Raw genomic sequence first — 21,053 nt, forward strand, 5'->3', positions numbered from 1 at the left:
TAGTAAAACTTCTCATGATCAAGTAACACTTCACTCACAAGCTGAAGTATAAACAATAAACTTTCCTCAAAACTAACAAACTATGTTTTAGTCATCAATGCAATTGCAATTCATTACATTTCACAAACTTCATATACTCAACCATTTTATAGTCTTCCATGATTGTTGCCACTCAAAGCATATCTTTAGAACAAACTATTTCAATCGAACAAAGTGATATTGGGCCAACCCAAGTAGCGTAGGTCCCTCTTTCGGTTTTGGGAACCTTACTAGACCAGTTTTTCTCATACTTTTTTTATTTTTGTTTTCCTTTTTTATTTTTCTTTTTCATTTTTACGAGCATCTTTTGAATCCACAAACATTTTTTGAATTTGTGATTTTTTATAACATGAACAATTTTTGAAATCTTGAACATTGTTCAAATCTTTAAATATTTTTTAAAAAAATTGGCGATCCATTAACCTTTTTTAGAAGTTCACGCACATTCTTTTGAAATCATGAACATTTTTTAAATCCACAAACATTTTTTTTAAAAAAATCACAAACACTTTTACAAATTCGCAAACATTTTTTTAATTCGAGAAAACTTTGAAAATTTGTGAAGAATTTTGAAATTCGATTTTTGTTTGAAATGCTGAACAGTTTTTAATGAAGCAAAAAAAATAACGAAAGAGCCCCAAAAGCATTCGCGGGGGTGCGCGTTTTTGCGTTCTCCATCGCGCAGGTTGCGAAATAGGAGCACCCCCTGAACTCCTCCGCGGATTTAAAAAAAAACTCCGCGAATAAATTCCCACTGGTTATCCCCGTCACAGCCTGCGGCGGAGGCGGCGGCGCGATTGGAGGATCCGCCACCAAGACCACAGTCGTTCGGCGGCGGCGGCGCGATTGCTAGAGGAGGTTCGGTTGGTTCCTCGATCGGGTTCCAAGAAAGAAGATGAGTGCGGCGGGTGTGAAGAGGTCCAGCCTAGACGGTCCCTTGCCGGAGAAGAAGAAGAAGAAGGTGATTGTGTGGAGAGATCCAGACGCGTGGGTTATCAGCGATGCCGACTTGGCCAAGATGAAACGCGAGGAAGAATCAGGTCCGTCTCATCGATTATTTCATCAATTTCAGTTTACTAGCAACGCAACTGTTTAATTAATTAATTATTAACTCTCGTTCGATATATAGCTCCCCCGCCTGTGAAAATCCCTACGCTCGATTACTTCAAACCCCCGACCCGGTTTCACACTGCCGAGCTCTTCTCCGTCAGTGAATCTGGAAGCAAGGCGGTGCTCTCTGCTGCCAAATTCCTTCTAGGGGTTTCATCCTCTCTTGGTATGTAGTATGTGTATATATATATGCAGCTCTGCTTTGCAGCCTCTCTGTTTTGAATCAGCCTGGCTTGCACCCTCTGTTTTGGATTTGATTGATAAATCAACTTAATGTGTGTACCGTGCTTGAATCACACAGACGGTGAACCGCTGAGACGCTGCTCCGGCTTCTGGGTCGATTGGGACAAGGAGAAGAAAACCGGCCTTGTTTTGACAACTGCGTGGCTGATTCGCACAAAGGATGCTCCTTTCAGTGTCTGGTCAGGCGGCGAAGAGTATGCCCCTCATGCTGATGTGAGTCATATGTAGTGTTTCTTCTGAAAATTTCTACCCTTGTATGATTCTTTTCCAGCCGCTCCCACCCCAAAATAAATCTCCGGTGTAAATCTAACTAGTTACAATTCGCTTGTTTTTTTTTTGTGTGCTGGCCTTTCCTAGTAACAAAATGAAAACGGCACATGCGTTTGCTTACTAAGCATTGTTCAAAAATCTTATATAATCTATTCCACAACTTTTTTTCAGTTCACTGTTCATTTGCAAAGGACAGAGCACATGTTTTTTGTGCTGGCTATTGGCCTTTTCCGATAGCAAAAGGGAAACATCATATGCGATTTGCTTACTAGGCATTGTTCAAAATTCTAATACAATCTGTTCCGCAACTTTTTTAGGTCACTGTTCATTTGCTAAATGGCACCAGTGCAAAGGGCACGCTGGTCTACTATCAGCCCCATTACGATATTGCTTTCTTGAATGTCGAAGTGGATCAACCAATCAAGTTACCAACTTTTTGTGAAAAGGATGTAAAATTTGCTGAAGACATTTTTCGGCTCGGAAGAGACAATTCCTTAAATCTAAGGATAACATATGCTAGGGCAGAATATCGGAATCCAAACATGTACCGGCGGTACCACAATGTGCACTTCCGTTCTCCAGATGGCCATGGTGATGATAATGCGGTAATATATCTTATCATGAGGTAGTACTATATGCATTTGTTACAACTTTGAGTTTTTCTATGTCATTTGTTTTATAACATTTTTCTTATTACTGTAAATTCTCATGTTTTGTCAATATGAATTGTTGCAGTATGACAATGGGGGACTAGTCATTGACTTGAAGGAGAAAGTTGTCGGAATGGTCAACCTCCCTAAGAGATTTGGGTCTTTTATACCGTCTTCCATTTTGCTCAATTGTTTGGATTCATGGAAGAAACATCGGTTCGTTTTTCCTCTCAGCTCTGTGATAGCATCTATATGATTATTTGATGATGCTAAGCTAATGTGTTCCTCCTATTTTTTCTTCTTATTGTTAGAAGTCGAACTATTTTTTGTAGTATCTATTTGCCCACTTTTATGCAATTTAACATTGTTCGGTAATTGGTAGCATATCTGTTGGGTGCTGAGTAGGGATTAATCGGCTTATCAGCCTATTAACTGAATTTATTGGTAGGTTGACTAGGGTATATCCTAGGCTGCATCTGAATTTCTTTTCCATGTTGGGGCACTTGCTGCAGCAGAAGAAGCCATAGATTGCTACAATTGTCAAATGCACCACATCAGTATATAGTACTCCCTCCGTTCCTAAATATAAGTCTTTGTAGAGATTTCACTATGGACCACATACGGATGTATATAGATGCATTTTAGAGTATAGATTCTTTCATTTTACTCCGTATGTGGTCTATAGTGAAATCTCTCCAAAGACTTATATTGAGGGAGTATATACTAGATACTACATAGGAGAGCAGCAACAGCAGTATTACATCACAGAGGGGAGGAGTTTAACTTGCTACGTCAGCGGCAGCTCAGAGCACGGGCTGTGGCTGCTACTCCATGTGCGGGAGAAGGGAGGGAATGGTCTAACCTAATGCGCGGTAGGCTTTGGGGAAAGGGAGGGAACGGGCTAAATTTGGGCCAAAATTGCCCAGGCAGTTAATCGGCCCAGCCGACAATTCGGTCTGACAGCCAATTAATCGGCTTATCAGACAGGTAAATCGATCCACCCAGTTAATTGCGGGAATAGGTGGTTTTCATATCAGCAGGTGGTCGAGAGACGATTAACTGTCCGATATGCGGAGATTAACTCACCGATATTTTTAACGGTGCAATTTAATGACCATAAGTTACATTAAGATTCTCAAAGCAAATGTGATTAGTGCTGTGTTTTATGTATATATACATAGTCGTATGTTTGAACAAGTGGCTGCAATAAATTATTTAGCAATAATAATTATTTACAAGCAAATCAAGAACTAGAAATAAACAAGTAGAACCACGCCGAGAGTACAAAATGGTTCATGATGATAACTATTTATAAGAAGGAACTGATAAGACTTCATAATTCTGCTTCGCATGTTTAGCCAAATTGTAGAGTGAAATTAAATGGAAAACTATGTTTTAGGTTTTATCTTAATTGACAATTTTTCCTGAAACCTAGGAGATTTTCAAATGTTTTTTTGTGGTACTCAGTTGTCCTCGGTCATATTGAAATATGATGTTTTGCATTTATGTAATACTAGTAGAATGCCCGTGCGTTGCTACGGGCTTTTGAAATATTTTACAGATGTTATATGAACATAATGCATGTTAAATTTTACATATAGAAAAAAGATAGCACAACCATAACCAGGTAATAATTGAAGTTCACCTCACTTGCAATGTAAAATGACTAAAAAAGGCAATTTGACGATGTATACATATAGAGCGATTATCCAACTAACAATTTGTTACAAATTAAGAATTGCTTGATACGCTTAAAATATTCTCACATAATATCAGGATTGTTGTCTTTAACATCATTCACACGATATTTGATCAAATATAATACAAACTTCTTTCTCAACTCATTCCCATCCTGCGCAAAAACACTATGTAGTTAGCATGAATACTTCGTGAACGTCACCAGAATACATCTCTATCTCTCACATATATGCAAATAATCATATTTAACATGTACCTTTTGTATTATTATGTATAACATACATATAAAGAAGGATTATTTTCTCGTGATGTTTCAGTACGACCCATCATTGTTACGTCATTGCCTATGTCAGTTGCTATTTTTAAAACACTATCCAAGTCCATCACTTTTTAATCTCCGTTGAAGAAAACTTAAACATATAAACATATAAAAATATAAGAAATATTTTATACTACATTATATAAACATTTATAATAAATTAAAATAAAAGTGAGACTAACACAACTTTTTATATTTGCAAAAATGTTTTTTAGACAAATTTGCAAAAAAAACTAACTTTTATTTGACGAGGAAATAAAACTAACTGAGTACCCCTAATTAGATTTTTTTAGACAGCCTGAGGCGTTCATCCAGGGCCCAAAACTCTTTGAGCAGCGGATGGGCCAGCCCAAGAGTGGACGGGCCGAGCTAGAGACTGATAGATTTCTTCTGTGTTTTCTTTTCCACCTACTATACATCTTATCCAGTTCTCAAAGAAATACTATACATCTTATCCTCACGGCATCACACAGTCCTCTAACTCTCTCAGCTCGAGCCTGATCCCGTCCCTGCCGCTTCCCGTCCATAGACGGCGTCGCCGCATTCTTGTCTCCCCTCCACGGCGTCGGCCGGCCCCTCCTCTCCCAGCCATCTCTCCTCCATGTCGCGCGCCGAGCCCGTCCTCCCTTCCCTCGATGGCTTCGTCCGCATCCTCCTCCGACTGCCACGGTGGCTCGATTGGCTCGATCCACCGCCATCCACGCCCGACAGGTTATTCCGACGATGGGGCGGCGGCGAAGCTTAGCGCGATGACAGAGCCTTCCTCCAGCTCTACCAAGAAACCCTCGCTCTCCGTCCGTCTTCCTCCCTTTGCCAGCACCACCTAGCGTCGCCATGGTCGGTGGCCGCGACCACCAACAAGAGGAATCGCGAGGCGGCGGCGGCGGCACCAAGGGGAAGCCGCAGCCCGTCACTGCCAAGGAAAAGCGGGTCACAGCTAAGGTACGCATCGTTGGAGCATGGGTGTTGATTTAGAGTATGGGCTGCTTGAGTTTGAGCTGAAACCGGAATGTTCTTGACTGCATGGCAGGAAGTGTCGGAGTCGAGGAAGCCCGACTACAACCTTAAGAAAGTAATTGTTACTTTCATCATGTTTCCAGTAGTATCAGTTTCTGTATGTGATGCCATAATTTTATTCCAGTAGACAAGTTGCAATTTGTGCCTGAATCGCCACCTCTGTTTATGATGATTCAGTACCATATTTTGGGCAACTCTAATTTTGTTTGCTCGCGGCACCTAAATATTAACAGGACATCGAAGTACTATGGGGAAAGATGATAGGTCGTCATTTGAGCAAGGAGGATATAATCAAGTAAGTGTCACTATCAAAGCCTTGTGAGTTGCGACATATGTTCAACTTCTTATGTACATGGATTTCTCATCTCTACAGGCTAGTTACCGAGGCCCTCCGTAAAATGGATTGGAAATATTTGGAATTTCTGGATCCCATGTAAACGCATCTGTTCTTCAACTAAGTTGCTGACACTCATTCTTTATGAATGCGTTGCATATGGTGTTTTGGTACTTATTCTGATAGCCACCATTTTTTGTCAGACATGTGTGTAGTGGTTCTCACACTCAAGAGAGTGGCAAGGTACATTTTCTGTTATTTTTTTCTCTTTCCATTTTCTTATTATATCTTAAGAGACATATTTCAGAGTGATCACTTGGTTTAACTTTGCCCACTCATTTGTTTTATCCGATATTTATTTATTAACTTCTGCAGATTCTAGAGACACTAAATAGTCATGCAAATTGAACTGTACAATAGTTGGTGCCTCACACTGCATATTCAGTATTATTTTCCTTCTCGCTTATTTCCAGTGTGCTTTTGCAATTTAACACAGTAATGATTTTCAGGTTAGGACGCATATTATCAGAATCTTGAAGAAGCAGATTATGAAGCTTGATGTCAGTGATTATGGATGCCTTGTAAGTGATGTCTATATATGTAATATATTTTAGTGTTCAAATAGGATCATACTGTGTGGCTTCTATGCTTTAACCTATACAAACATTCTCCCAGTGCACAGTAACTTCAGATGGTTTTATGCTTCCAAGCGATTAATCATCAGCTGAACTAACATGTCTTTTATCCTCCAGTTCTTTGTTTGTCTTCTCTCCATTGTCGATGACAGAAAACTTGTTACTAATTCTAACCGACACCAATTGTTTGCTTGAAGCAAGCATTATGCTACCATTACAAGCAATCTGAAGAGACAATGCTTATAGCTTACTTTCAATATTTGTAGGTTCTATTTGAAGAGCTGACAAAGCAGTTAAAGGAAATCATATTGATAAGGTAAGAGGAATTCCAAGCTTATAATGTGCTTATTTTTACTTGTTAGTTATATGCACATGAGACTATTTATGATAGAGCTCCTTGCTGGAACAGACCGGGAGACGCCAATTGCTGCAGCTATTGCACACACTTTGCTCACATTATCTGACTCCGGCTGATTCAGTTTGTCTGAATTTCAATGTGCCTTCCCTTATTTCACTAAAAAAATATCAGTATATATAACACCACCTAATAGTACCAACGAATGACGTACGAACTGCTCCATTAGGAGTAGAGATACGTAGTTCCTTATCCATGTATTTCTAACAAGAGATTCTATGCAACTGAAGTTTAAGTCATTATTTATATTTCTATATGATATTAGATGCCTCAGGTTTTTACCATATTGAGAAGCAGATGAATTAGAAAGAAATATGAAACCTTAGTAATTTTGTTCTTCTTTACCAAGTCACTGTCCAAGCATCTTCCTCCTGCATATGTTGGAAACTTCACGCTGTCTCTTGTTATTTCCAGCTTAAACAGGTCCATCTTTGACCAAGTATAGGACGGGCAGATGTCGTGAAAGGAATACTCATGGTTTCTGAAGACTGACCATGCTCCCTCGAGTACTACGCAGCAACAAACTCAGGTCAGTGTGCATTAAGATCTACAATAGTATGTGGTTGTAATGCAGAATTGAATACTTTACCTTGAGTTGCTATAATTTGATCCGGCGACTTCATGTGCTAAGGACTTCCTTGTAGACTATGTTCTTCATGGTCGTTAATAAGGGCTCAGATCTTTTTCGCTTATTTGAATTATTGATTTGTTCCTTGCCCTTGCCCTTGCCCTTGCCCTTACCATTGTCGTTGTCCTTGATGGCGAGAATCTTAATGTTCCTCTTCGCAGTGGCTCTAGACAATGCGACGTAGAGCTGACCGTGAGAGAATATCGGGTCTGGTAGGTACACCCCGACAATCGGGATGGTCTGCCCTTGTGCCTTGTGCTTATTTTTACTTGTTAGTTATATGCACATGAGACTATTTATGATAGAGCTCCTTGCTGGAACAGACCGGGAGACGCCAATTGCTGCAGCTATTGCACACACTTTGCTCACATTATCTGACTCCGGCTGATTCAGTTTGTCTGAATTTCAATGTGCCTTCCCTTATTTCACTAAAAAAATATCAGTATATATAACACCACCTAATAGTACCAACGAATGACGTACGAACTGCTCCATTAGGAGTAGAGATACGTAGTTCCTTATCCATGTATTTCTAACAAGAGATTCTATGCAACTGAAGTTTAAGTCATTATTTTTATTTCTATATGATATTAGATGCCTCAGGTTTTTACCATATTGAGAAGCAGATGAATTAGAAAGAAATATGAAACCTTAGTAATTTTGTTCTTCTTTACCAAGTCACTGTCCAAGCATCTTCCTCCTGCATATGTTGGAAACTTCACGCTGTCTCTTGTTATTTCCAGCTTAAACAGGTCCATCTTTGACCAAGTATAGGACGGGCAGATGTCGTGAAAGGAATACTCATGGTTTCTGAAGACTGACCATGCTCCCTCGAGTACTACGCAGCAACAAACTCAGGTCAATGTGCATTAAGATCTACAATAGTATGTGGTTGTAATGCAGAATTGAATACTTTACCTTGAGTTGCTATAATTTGATCCGGCGACTTCATGTGCTAAGGACTTCCTTGTAGGCTATGTTCTTCATGGTCGTTAATAAGGGCTCAGATCTTTTTCGCTTATTTGAATTATTGATTTGTTCCTTTCCCTTGCCCTTGCCCTTGCCCTTACCATTGTCGTTGTCCTTGATGGCGAGAATCTTAATGTTCCTCTTCGCAGTGGCTCTAGACAATGCGACGTAGAGCTGACCGTGAGAGAATATCGGGTTTGGTAGGTACACCCCGACAATCGGGATGGTCTGCCCTTGTGCCTTGTTGATTGTCATGGCAAAACTGAGCCTAATAGGGAACTGCTTCCTCTTGAACTTGAAAGGGAATATATCGTCATCGGATGGGCAGAGAGGTATCCGAGGAAGGAACACCCTCCTACCAGCATGTTGTCCTAGCACGATTTCTGCGTCGATGGCGTTCCTTTGGAAACCCCGGACCACAAGCCTTGTGCCGTTACACAACCCATTAGCTGGATCAATGTTTCTCAACAGTATAACGGGGCAATTTAACTTCAGTTTGAGCGCATGCGGAGGCAGCCCGTTGGGAGTTAGGTTGTTCAGGAACTCGGGGGCATAGTAGCCATGTGGATCATCCTCTGCAATATCAAAACTGTGGTAGATCTTCTCTTCGCCCTGGAAGCGCTCTATCATGCGTGTGTTTACCTTATCAATGTTGTCGTTCTTGGTGGAGAGGATCGCTCGAGATGTCATGTAATTTGGATCAGCCATGTTGTTGTCTAGAGCAGGAAATACATGGTCGATTAGCTTCTCTAGGTCAACGCCGTCTTCTGTTGGCTGCACACAAATATCTTCTGGGAGCCTTATGTTGCCTTCCTCGTCGGTTTCCTCGGTGCCGTTGCCTACCCTTAGCAAGTAATCTGCGAACCATGGGTCGTTATGCGCCCTCATGTTGGTGAGGAGCCTTAGGTGGCGCATGCCCTTCCATATGTACGAACTCCGCAAGGTCGCATCAATTATCTGACCCCGTGACCCCTTCCTGACGACCGGAAGCACCTGCCTGAAGTCCCCACCGAACACGACAGTCTTTCCCCCGAATAGTCGGTCCCGTCGTCCCATGATGTCCCGCATGCTATTGTCCAGTGCCTCAACCGCTTGTCGCTTCGTCATGGTGGCCTCGTCCCATAGGATGAGTGAAGCCATGTGCAGGAGCTTGGCCGTTCCACTTTGCTTGGTGAAGTTGCACGACCCCCCATCTTCAATGCTGAGTGGGATCTTGAACCTCGAGTGGGCTGTCCTTCCTCCAGGCATGATGGAAGCCGCGACGCCCGACGTCGCCGTAGCCACCACGATCTTGCCCTCGCCTCGAACCTTTGCGAGCAGTGCCTTGTATAGGAAGGTCTTCCCAGTGCCTCCCGGGCCATCGACAAAGAATACACCCCCATCACCAGCATCGACTGTTGCCAGTATCTCGTCGTATGCAAGCCTCTGCTCAGGGTTTAGCGAGGGACATTGTGCTTAGGGATATTTGGATGCCAACCAAGCTCCCCCCTTGGAAAAAAGAGGGGATACGAGAGCGGGTCATAACAGCCATCTGTGGCATGTATACTATACTTCTCGTTGTTGTCCCCATAGAGTGTAATGCTGCGGTTGAACCTGTTTGCTAGATCGCTTCCCTCGACCCAAATCGCAGCCACCTCGGATGACACGGGTCTATTATATCTTCGTTGGTCTAGTTTCTGGTCAATGTTGAGGTCTATCCGGTACTCCTCGAGGTTTTCCTTGTGGGCACCCAAACTCCTAAACTGTTGGGAGTAGGGGTTTTCCCTAAGGACGTCCACTAACTTGCTGACAACGTGCTGGTCCAATTGCTTGGTGGCCTCCTTGCGATGGCTTAAGCTGGGATCGTCATCGTAGAAGTACAACTGCAGATGTTCAGGGCGAGATCTTGGACCGAACGAGTGCACCTTGTGGTACATAGTGCCATGTGCCCGAAACGTGTACACCCCGGACTTCATGTTTGTGTAGTTGTTGTCTAGGCTGACGCCAAGGGTAGTGAAGGCAAAGTGCCCGTTGAAGAACCGAATGCTCTCTCGGAAATGCCGAGAGTCTGCATCCGCGCTTGACCATAACCTCATCAGCTCTGGGATAGGCTCTGGTTCAGCTAGCTCAATCTCCCCGTTCCGACAGCAAAAGCCGTCAGTCTCGTACTGGAACTTCTTGGCCTTGCAATGCTCGCAGTTTGCCGCGTGCTTCAGGATGTGCGTGCTGTCTGGGATGTTCGAGTAGACATAGTCGAAAGGATCTAGGTTGATAGCTCCCGTGTTGGAGGATTCTACGGGCTCATCGAGGTCCGAGCTATCAGTGTCGGATGCTGCAAGCATTGTGGAGATATAACAAGTCATAATGGGATGCACATCATAAACCAATAATATAGAGGGATGAGCAGCGAAAGGCGCCTCGGAGTACCTTCACCGGCAAATAGGTAGTACTCATCATCCATGAGGTCACCAGAGAGTGCATTCTCGTCCATGATGCCGCTAAGGAAGGCCTCCATGTCAACTGTAACATTGTTGAGCCGGTAAGTAATGGTTTTAATTGTGAGTGCACACCAAGAGGGGAGTAAACATGAGAGGGTTACCATTGGTTCCGATAGTGTACGATGGCATGTTTGATGAAGGGGAGGAAGCTGGTGAAGCAACTCCTGTGGGCGGTGCTTCTGAACTTGCTGCTGCTCTGTTCACATCTAAGGTACTTGCATTTGGGCCTGGAGGCCTCCGCTTTTTTTGAAAGCTTGCATTACGACGATCTAGCAACGCTGACTTCTCACCTTCTGGTATGCTTTTCCCGCGCACTCTTCGTTTTAAGGCACTCCCTTGAATGTTCTTTGCTCCAATACTTTGTTTCTGAGCTCGCTCCCGAGCCCTACGCTGTGCTCTGCTCTCCTGCCTCTTCTCACGGGCTTGATTCTGCTGGTCGTCTATTTGGTGTTCATTGGTTTGCTGCGAGGGATTTATGAGTTCGCTGGGGGCATCATTATCATCCAGGGTACGACTAAGGTACTCGCCTGCACCATTGTGGAGCCGTTAAATCCTGGTTCAATGCACATGGACACAACAAGTAAAGTAAAGATGGAAGGGTTACCGTCTGATTCGAAGTTGTTCCCAGCCTTACTCGCAAACCGGGGGGCAGGGGCAGGAGCTGAAGCTTCAGATTCTCTGAATGCCAATGCATGAGTGCTCGACATCAGGTTGAGTGTAGCTAAGGTATCTGCATCAGGGCGCGGCATGGCGATGGATTCAGCGCAAGGGGTGTTGCACCTAGCCGCGAGTCTCTTCTTGCGGTGAGCTAGCATGTTCTGCTTCTCCTTAGGTGATATGTTTTGCAGACGTGTTCTTCGGCGGGCGTTTGTCTCTTGCTTGTCATGGACTGACATATTTTGGTACGCCGCCCTTCTAAGGGTGTTACTCTGTTGCTTCTCCTCTGGTGTCATTCGTTGCCTGGCTTCTCTTTGACGGGCAGTCCTCTCCTCCTCTGTTTTTTTTTCCTAGCTTCTCTGCGACGTGCATTGATTTCCTCCTTCTGTTCAAGTGTTAATCTATTTCGCCGTGCTATATATTGATCTCGCCTTTTCTGTTTTCTATCTGATTTAATGATATCATTTGAAGCAATGTGCTCGGGGACATTGTCTTCAGTGTCGAGTCCAAGTGCTATGTCTGAACCAATATTATGATCAATGCTTCTCTCTGTTACTCGCAGTGATGCATGGTGATCATAGTAAGTGCCTTCACGAGAATGATTTCCTGAAGAACCATTTTGTTTTAACAAATGTATAAATGCAAACTAAAAAAAAGTCGTGTGTAAGGGTGATACCGATTGATGTTTCCACATGCGGCACTGGCTGAAAGGCCTTGAGATTGCCGGCTATAGGAATCATCATAGGCAGTTGCGTGGGCACATTGTCATCATCATCGGAAGACAAAACACTGTAGTTAGTAGTGCGTGTTTGTTTGCGTATGAAAAAACCAGATGGTGGTCGGTGTGTATTGGTGAGTTGTGATCTGGGTGTCCTCTCATATTCGACAACTGATAAGATTAATGTAAGTTAAGTTGTGAAGCTTATTGAATACCTTATGTGCAGACATGTGATTGGCATACACATACCTTTTTTTCCTTTATCATAGAGACGCTCTCTGTGCTGTGACATCTTTCTGTCCTATAGAAGCTTAAATAAACCTGCAGTCTTTTTGCATTATAAAAATGATATGACATACTATAGGAACTTAACTGTGGGAACAGAACAGGTGGCATAACTGATTAGATTTTGTAAATTGGGGAATAAGTGCTATGTTCAAATGTAGTTGCTGAAAAGACACATTTGAGATGCCAGAACTTGTTCAATGTAGTTGGAGTAAAAGTTAAAGATGCAATCTGAGTACTAACATTATGAAGTTTTGAACAGGAGTCTAGTATAACTACTTTGCTTGCTGAAACAGGTCAGGATGGCAAACCTAGGGAGTTCGGGCATATGACGTCCAAATGAGGCATGTGATTGTAATATGATGTGTTTGTGAAATGCGAGCAGTAGCCTTGTGATTTTGATAGCTCGGTGATGGCGGGCGAAGCCACCAAGCATCGACACACATCCTAACCAATTTGGTTTGGTGTCATCTTGGATCTGACTAATGGATTAATATTCTTGTAGGTTGATTTGAATCCCCGGGTATGTGGTTATGCATGAGCTGTGGAAGCAAAGGTGTGTGTCGGCTGGTTATGCATGAGCTGTGGAAGCAAAGGTGTGTGTCGGCTGGAGCTGATTTACGGGGCTGTCATTTGGATGGTACCAAACTGTAATAATACAGACTCCCACTCAAAATTTCACTGCACCAAAGGCTCTCGTAAGTGCTTGACTTTGTTTCTTCATACTACGTGATATAATACATATTGTCTGTACTGGATTGCCAAAATTAGATTTATTTGTTTCTCTCTCCTGCATTTTTTGCATCGTCCTCCATACAAAAACATGGTGGGATTTGGTCCAGGTGACAACATACAAGACCGTAACAATCAGCCTGTTTTAATTTACTGAAACTGGGTAGATGCTAGATAGAGACGTCATTATCCTTGGTGGTAGATTGGAAGCTTGCTACATGTTTTTCTCAATGGGCATACCTGCTGTTATCTTGCCAAAGCCCAAGTTTATACAATTTGCTTCTCTAACTACAATGTCAGTACATTATGCTAGGTATGTGCCTCTTTAGTTGCCTCTTTCTGCTTTGTTCTGTGTTTTCTGTTTAGTTATGGGGTGCCTTACTGTTGTGCAAAATTATGGCCTAACTTTACTGGGCAGAATTATGGCCTAACTTCACTGTACACTTGCAATCTTTCTCCTGCATGATCTACCAAATGGTGTTAAAATTTACTGGGCAGAATTATAGACTGATTAGATTTTGCAACTTTGGGGAATAAGTGATATGTTCAAATAAGTTAAAGATGCAATCTGAGTATTAACATTATGAAGTTTTGAACAGGTCAGGATGGCAAACCTAGGGAGTTCAGGCACCATGAAACATAACTTCCTTTGCCATCGGAGAGAAAGAAGACGGTAGGCGCGCTCAGGAGATGACGCAGCAACAACCGTCGAGCGGAGGTTGTGTTTGGAGGCGACCAGCAGAGGCTGCAGCTCCCACAGCTCGCGTGCGAACGATGTGGCCGGACGACGATTGAAGCGGCGTTTCTGTTTTGGCGGCGTGCTTTCGCGTGTGGATGGAGCTCGTACGCCAGGAAGAACTGGCGTCTTGATGGAGCTCGTACGCCAGGAAGAACTGGCGTTCGTTGGCGGGTCGAAGAAGTTTGATTTTTGGTCGATGGACCTCGTCCTCGTTCGTGGGTTGCGGAGCTGTTTTTTTGTTGACTGGGCGCGATCGTGGGGTTCCATGGACTTATCGTTCGTGTGTTGAACTGTGGATCTCGTACGTGGGCTGAGTTGTTGTATTTTTTTTTGCGGGCGCTGAGTTGGTGTTTTTTCGTACGTGGGCTATGTTGGTGGGCTGCTGCGTGCGTGTGGGAGTTCGAAGGGAGGGGGATCGAACGAGGTCGAACCATCACGACGTTCGATCCCCCTTTAATAGTAGAGATTCTCAATGGGCATACCTGCTGTTATCTTGCCAAAGCCCAAGTTTATACAATTTGCTTCTCTAACTACAATGTCAGTACATTATGCTAGGTATGTGCCTCTTTAGTTGCCTCTTTCTGCTTTGTTCTGTGTTTTCTGTTTAGTTATGGGGTGCCTTACTGTTGTGCAAAATTATGGCCTAACTTTACTGGGCAGAATTATGGCCTAACTTCACTGTACACTTGCAATCTTTCTCCTGCATGATCTACCAAATGGTGTTAAAATTTACTGGGCAGAATTATAGACTGATTAGATTTTGCAACTTTGGGGAATAAGTGATATGTTCAAATAAGTTAAAATGCAATCTGAGTATTAACATTATGAAGTTTTGAACAGGTCAGGATGGCAAACCTAGGGAGTTCAGGCACCATGAAACATAACTTCCTTTGCCATCGGAGAGAAAGAAGACGGTAGGCGCGCTCAGGAGATGACGCAGCAACAACCGTCGAGCGGAGGTTGTGTTTGGAGGCGACCAGCAGAGGCTGCAGCTCCCACAGCTCGCGTGCGAACGATGTGGCCGGACGACGATTGAAGCGGCGTTTCTGTTTTGGCGGCGTGCTTTCGCGTGTGGATGGAGCTCGTACGCCAGGAAGAACTGGCGTCTTGATGGAGCTCGTACGCCAGGAAGAACTGGCGTTCGTTGGCGGGTCGAAGAAGTTTGATTTTTGGTCGATGGACCTCGTCCTCGTTCGTGGGTTGCGGAGCTGTTTTTTTGTTGACTGGGCGCGATCGTGGGGTTCCATGGACTTATCGTTCGTGTGTTGAACTGTGGATCTCGTACGTGGGCTGAGTTGTTGTATTTTTTTTTGCGGGCGCTGAGTTGGTGTTTTTTCGTACGTGGGCTATGTTGGTGGGCTGCTGCGTGCGTGTGGGAGTTCGAAGGGAGGGGGATCGAACGAGGTCGAACCATCACGACGTTCGATCCCCCTTTAATAGTAGAGATATCATGAAAAACAGTCTTTGTGCATTTTTCAACCACTATGAATTATCCAATGAATGATTCCTCCCCTTTGGGTCTTTTTGAGCTCTATTTGAATCAAAATAGTTGGTTACCGTTTTTTTTAACATGTTAGATAGAAGCTGAATTCCACAAAAGACTGCTTATTGTGGAAGGGTTACTTACTCCTGTATACCTGGCTCGAAATATGTTAAATGGTGTCTGATTTGGCGCAGGTACATCGCTCGGCCCCATCTTGGGATGACGTTTGAGGCCATCAAGCTTCTAGAGCCTGCTCATGTTGATATGTTATGGCGTATGTATAACATTGATCATGGTCTTATTGTTCAAGAGGTATGTAATGGCTTCCTGAAGGTGCTCTTTTTCCCATGTGTATATGGTATAACTATTTGGCAATTGAACCCTAGGTGTCGAAAGGATCTAATGCTGAGATACTCGGAATCCAAAAAGGTGATGTTATTGAATCTATCAATGGAAAACCTGTTTCTACCACAATTGAGGTGGGTGTATTAGGATTTTGTTAGGTTAATGAGTTGAAAATAAATTACATTTGTGTGATAGTTGGTAGCTTCACGGCCTTGACTGCAATGTTTTTTCTCTGTAATTATCAGTTGGAGAATATGCTGATGAGCACATGCAAGGGCCTTGCTGAAGTTCATATTTCTGTAAGTTTATTTCTATATTATAACGGCGGTTTGCTTGACCACCACCATCCATTCCTTTGTACCACAGTATTACTAGCAAGATGCTAGCACTAAGAGATTTGTTTCACTAACTCCATAGGTTGGGGTGTTTCACACACTTAAAGAAGAACGAAGCACCGTAGAGTTGAGTGCAAAATTATCAAAACTTGGAGAAGTTATTACAAGCTAGGTACACGTCTCCTCTTTTAACTAGGCCCTTCTACAAATTATTATCCAGATTATTAGTTCATTTCTCAAGTATGTATATTCCATTTTTTTGTAGATAATAATTATCCAGACATAATGCTAATGTTAAGTATGTAAGCTTATATAGTTATATGCATTGTGCAATACACTCTTATAATAATTACATGATTATATGTTTAAAATAATCATACAACACCATAAAGTATGCTGATATTTTCGGAGTTTACCGTGTTGGTTAATAGGTGGTGTGCAGCAAGTAAATTGTGTAGAAAACAGACTTCATCCATGTTTCTTTTAGCAAAGCATCCATCTTCCATCTGTAGACTTGAAAGTTTTTGGATTTTTTTTGCAACAAGAGATGTATGTTTGTGCTTGGTAGGTTTGTCGAACTTTGAGTTGTTTGACATTTTGCAAAGAATGTGGATTATTAGATATTGCTTGCATGCAAAAGACACTCACGTTGTGTTATGATTTGTTACATGTCGTACAGACTCTGGAAGTGGCTGACAGAAGAGGGATGCCAGGCTACTGGATGTTGTTTCTGTGGTGGGCCGTGGGCGTACTGTGATAGATACTTAGCTATGACCACATATATGTACTCTAGTCTCTAGCTATATTAGGAGTAACATCTTTATTTGTAATGTACTCCCTCTGTTCCTAAATGTAAGTCTTTGTAGAGATTCCACTAGGTGGACTACATACGAAACAAAATGAATGAATCCATACTTAAAATGCATCTATATACATCCGTAGTTCATAGTAAAATCTCTACAAAAACTTATATTTAGGAACGGAGGAAGTATATAGTGCCAAAGTAGTAACCCCTTGTGAGATTCTCCGTTCTGCCATAATGACTGCCGAGAGGTTTATATATACATTATTGAGACCCCTCAGAGGGAGAGAGCCTGTCCTTATTTGTAGTTTATATATTGCCGAGGTTCTGTCCTGTCTTAGCCTGATTGGTGTGTGAACAGATATGTCTGAGAAATGGCAAAGTTCATGGGTTTGTGTAATCGAATAAATGCCACAAAATAGGTTTTGTTTTTGAGACATTCACAAAAATTGGTTAACTGTTTAACAGATGGAATACTTAACAAAGTGCATGCTCTTGCTGGAGGAAATGCTGGCGCTGGACGGATCGAACGAGGTGGTTTTGGGCTGGTTTGGGCCATTGAGCCAAGCCAGTCTCAGCCCGGTCCAAAGCGGCACAATTGGGCTCGAGTGTGCTCAGCCCATGTAGAGGTCCTCGTGGCTGCTCTCCTCCTCTTCCTCTACCATGGCTATATCGCAGCTCCAATATAACTCTAGAAGGTTCCAAAAACCGGAAAACGCTCCAACACATTAATGGGCCGGCCCAGGTCGCCGCTCGATCGCGAGCTCTGTGCGTTACGTTGACAATTCGACGCAACGAGCGGCAAATGGAATTCCCACTCCGGCGGCCGGCCTGCGTTGAGATCGATCGATACAGGCGAGAAGACGAGGCACTGCCGCCCTTTGGCGTCAAAGAAAATGAGGCCCAGACCCAGATATGTAGGGCGGGCCCATGTGTGTTTTACGTACAAGCGCAGCATGTGCCAAAAGAAATTCACACAAGTTTTAAAAACCATTCTCGTTTTCTTCCATAAAATGTTCATGTTACCAAATAATGGTCTAACAAAATATTCAGATTCAAAAAATGTTAGTTTCAATTTTTTTGATGTGTTTCTAAAAAACTGAATGAAAAACTAAGTACAAACCCCAAAAGTTGGGAACTATAATGAAAATAGAAAAACATTCCCTACAATATGTTGTCCGAGTCGGTATCGAGCGTCAATGGGCCCGCCTAGTCTCGATGCTCCTGTGTGGCACCCTCTTATTTGACGCATGTGGGAATAACTTAATTTTTTTCTCTAGCATGTTATTTCCTTCAAGTTTCAGTGTCAGTGTCCGTCGATGTCCCTTGGGAGCTCCTATTCCATGTTGAAAGGATGAGATTGTTATGCGGTCCGATGAAGCTCTCGCTCGCTCAACTCGGCTTCGTGCTCCCTCGTTGGCTTAGTTTTTTCCCTTCACTCCTGTGCTAGCTCAGTAAAAATGGCTATCGTTTATTTATTTGAAAAAGTTTGTCAAATCAAAAAATGTTCATAGATTTAAAAAATGTTGCACATTAACAAAACCATAATTGTTAAAAAAATATTCGTGAGCTTACAAAATATGAGTGGATCTCAAACAATGTTCGTGAATTAGAAAAAGCTTCACAAATTAGAAAATATTCATAGACTTGAAAAATGTGCATGAACTTTCAATATATTTGTAATTTTTTTCTTTACTTTCAATAAATCCTCAAGATATTTATTAAATGTTCATGAATGAAACTGCGAAAAAGGAAGAAAATAAACAAACAGTTGGTAAATTCATCAAGCAAGGAGATGGCTCCACGCAACCGAGTGAAGGAGAGCACTCCATTTTGAGCGAGCATAGTTACTTAGTTGATTTGAAGTTTTGTTCTTAGCCTAGTGAAACTTTTGTTTGTCATGCTTCAAATAGTGTTTCTGTTGTATGTTGCTGATTTGAAGTTTTGTTCATAGCCTAGTGAAACTTTCGTTTCATGCTTCAAATAGTGTTTCTGTTGTATGTTGTTTAAAAGTGTGTATATGTTGTGGATGGTGTTGACAGAACTATATATGTAAAACTCTGTCAATTGGTGTTCCTTTTGCCATTAGGTCTCCGATAGTGATGGGCTTCATAACAATAACCATGTGTGCTGTCAATTTTGTGTGTATCAGGAAACACAACACCGACCTGCTATAGTTAACAGCAGTGACCGGTTAATGACCGTTCATTGGACGGCTGATGACTCACAAGTATAGGGTATCTATCACAACCTCTTTGATAAGTAAGAGCGTTAAACCCAAAGAGGAGAAAAAGGAATCAACAAGAACTTTTTAGCAAGATTTCACTACAAAAGCTATAAAAGTAATTTGATAGGATGTTTGATAGCAAGATAATTCATAAGATGGTAAAAATAAAGAGCAGCTAGTGGCCCAATCCTTACATATGGTAAGGACAAGTGGTTGTGTTTCTTATAGTGATCAAAACGCTCTTGAGGACACACAGAAATTTCGCCAAGTCACCTTCACCAAATTACATTGAGTTACCTTTTGTTGTTTTCATAAGTGTTGTGCGGGTAGACATGCGCTAAGGTACTACCCTTATTTGGACAAATAACTAGTTATGATTGTATTCTCCATGTAAGTATTTGCAAATACAAGAGAAATAATTAAGATAAATCTACCATAGCATTAACTTTAGGATCAAATCAGCCCCTTGTGCAATAATTCATAAATTGGGGTTTAGGTTTCTATCAATCTCGCAACCAATCATCTACAAACTAGTCCCACAATGTCTTCCCCTAGTACCAATGTTGGTGCTTCAGATAGTGTTTTTGTTGTATGTTGCTTAAAAGTGTGTATATGTTGTGGATGGTGTTGGCAGAACTATATGTATGTAAAAATCTGTCCAATTGGTGTTCTTTTTGCCATTAGGTGTCCGATAGTGACGGGCTCCATAACAATAATTGTTGAACATGTCCTTCATACCCAAATGTTGAACATGTTGCCTTTTAGTGGGCTAACACTTAGCGCCATACAACATTGCGGGTCGAATCGCCATCCTATAGAACCTGGCTTTTAGCTTACATGTCAGAGAGAATGCCAGAAGCTTGGCGCCACTTCATCCATCCGACTTTGATTAAATGGTTCACATCCTCATAGATACCCCCAATCCTTCTGCAACATTGACCCCAAATACCTAAAGGTGTCCTTCCGAAGCACCATCTGCCCATCAAGACTAACTCTTCCTCCTCGTGCCTAGTAGTACTCAAACCACACCTCATGTACTCGGTTTTAATTCTACTAAGTCTGAAACCTTTCAATTCCAGGGTTTGTCCCCATAGCTCTAACTTCCTATTAACCTCGTCCAACTATCATCCACTAGCATCATATCATCCGCAAAGAGCATACACAATGGAATATCTCCTTGTATATCTCTTGTGACCTCATCCATCACCAAAGTAAAAAGATAAGGGCTCAAAGCTAACCCTAGTGCCATCCTATTTTCATCAGAGAGTCATTAGTGCCACCATCAATTGTTCAAACACTAAACGATATTCAAAACACTAAACGATATCCAACACACATGATTACTGTTGAGGAACGTAGTATTTCAAAATTTTCCTACGATCACACAATATCTATCTAGGAGATGCATAACAACGAGACGGGAGAGTGTATCCACGTACCCTTCATAGACCGAAAACGGAAGCGTTTAGTAACGCAGTTGATGTAGTCGAACGTCTTCGCGATCCAACCAATCCAAGTACCAAACGTACGACACCTCCGCGTTCAGCACACGTTCAGCTCAATGACGTCCCTCGTGCTCTTGATCCAGTTGAGGACGAGGGTGAGTTCCCGTCAGCACGACAACGTGGCGATGGTGATGATGATGTTACCGGCGCAAGGCTTTGCCTAAGCACTATGGCGATAGGATCGAGGTGTGTAACTGTGGAGGGGGGCACCGCACACGGCTAAGGCAAGACTTGGTGTGTTCTAGGGTGCCCCCCTACCCCCGTATATAAAGAAGGGACGGGGAAGGCCGATCGACCCTTGCTAGGCGCGCCGGGAGAGGGGAGTCCTTTTAGGACTCCAAGTCCTAGTAGGATTCCACCTCAAGGAGAAGGGGGAAGGAAGGGAGAGGGGCCCCGCGCCCCAACCCCTTGTCCAATTCGG

At 42.6% G+C, this 21,053-nt stretch overlaps 2 protein-coding genes and 1 long non-coding RNA gene across 6 annotated transcripts; all 3 read left to right on the forward strand.

Moving 5' to 3' along the window:
- The first annotated feature begins 796 nt into the window (after positions 1-796).
- On the forward strand, positions 797-17,190 carry LOC119307315 (serine protease HTRA3-like). 2 transcript variants are annotated; one of them, XM_037583397.1, is made up of 10 exons: positions 797-1,079; positions 1,169-1,315; positions 1,451-1,605; positions 1,980-2,267; positions 2,398-2,528; positions 15,613-15,730; positions 15,805-15,897; positions 16,009-16,062; positions 16,181-16,270; positions 16,778-17,190. In XM_037583397.1, exons 1-9 carry the CDS (start codon positions 935-937, stop codon positions 16,268-16,270), a joined length of 1,221 nt encoding a protein of 406 aa, XP_037439294.1. In that variant the 5' UTR covers positions 797-934; the 3' UTR covers positions 16,778-17,190. The 2 variants fall into 2 exon arrangements, with proteins under 2 accessions (XP_037439294.1, XP_037439295.1); XM_037583398.1 differs by lacking the exons at positions 15,613-15,730; positions 15,805-15,897; positions 16,009-16,062; positions 16,181-16,270; positions 16,778-17,190 and adding an exon at positions 4,623-4,855.
- Positions 4,851-7,259, forward strand: LOC119307316 (pumilio homolog 24-like). Of its 3 annotated transcripts, none has more exons than XM_037583400.1 (8): positions 4,851-5,271; positions 5,360-5,401; positions 5,580-5,641; positions 5,720-5,779; positions 5,884-5,923; positions 6,190-6,261; positions 6,582-6,631; positions 7,145-7,259. In XM_037583400.1, the coding sequence occupies exons 1-8, from the start codon at positions 5,164-5,166 to the stop codon at positions 7,173-7,175; spliced, it is 465 nt and encodes a 154-aa protein (XP_037439297.1). In that variant the 5' UTR covers positions 4,851-5,163; the 3' UTR covers positions 7,176-7,259. The 3 variants fall into 3 exon arrangements, with proteins under 3 accessions (XP_037439297.1, XP_037439296.1, XP_037439298.1); XM_037583399.1 differs by lacking the exon at positions 7,145-7,259 and adding an exon at positions 6,725-6,794 and having other exon boundaries at positions 5,132-5,271; XM_037583401.1 differs by lacking the exons at positions 5,360-5,401; positions 7,145-7,259 and adding an exon at positions 6,725-6,872 and having other exon boundaries at positions 5,132-5,271.
- On the forward strand, positions 13,495-15,432 carry LOC119307317. The gene is made up of 3 exons (XR_005149246.1): positions 13,495-13,509; positions 13,796-14,490; positions 14,776-15,432. It is a non-coding gene; the product is annotated as an uncharacterized LOC119307317 (long non-coding RNA).
- Positions 17,191-21,053: the final 3,863 nt, after the last annotated feature.

This window comes from Triticum dicoccoides, chromosome 5B, assembly GCF_002162155.2.
Source record: "Triticum dicoccoides isolate Atlit2015 ecotype Zavitan chromosome 5B, WEW_v2.0, whole genome shotgun sequence".
NCBI lineage: Eukaryota > Viridiplantae > Streptophyta > Magnoliopsida > Poales > Poaceae > Triticum > Triticum dicoccoides.

Bases quoted from the DNA above. Each gene is read 5' to 3' on its own strand.
- LOC119307315 (XM_037583397.1), top strand. From the start codon at position 935: ATGAGTGCGGCGGGTGTGAAGAGGTCCAGCCTAGACGGTCCCTTGCCG. The intron at 1,080-1,168 runs GTCCGTCTCATC...TTCGATATATAG, and splicing joins GAAACGCGAGGAAGAATCAG to CTCCCCCGCCTGTGAAAATC. The intron at 1,606-1,979 runs GTGAGTCATATG...CAACTTTTTTAG, and splicing joins AGTATGCCCCTCATGCTGAT to GTCACTGTTCATTTGCTAAA.
- LOC119307316 (XM_037583399.1), top strand. From the start codon at position 5,164: ATGGTCGGTGGCCGCGACCACCAACAAGAGGAATCGCGAGGCGGCGGC. The intron at 6,262-6,581 runs GTAAGTGATGTC...CAATATTTGTAG, and splicing joins TCAGTGATTATGGATGCCTT to GTTCTATTTGAAGAGCTGAC. The intron at 6,632-6,724 runs GTAAGAGGAATT...TTGCTGGAACAG, and splicing joins AAGGAAATCATATTGATAAG to ACCGGGAGACGCCAATTGCT.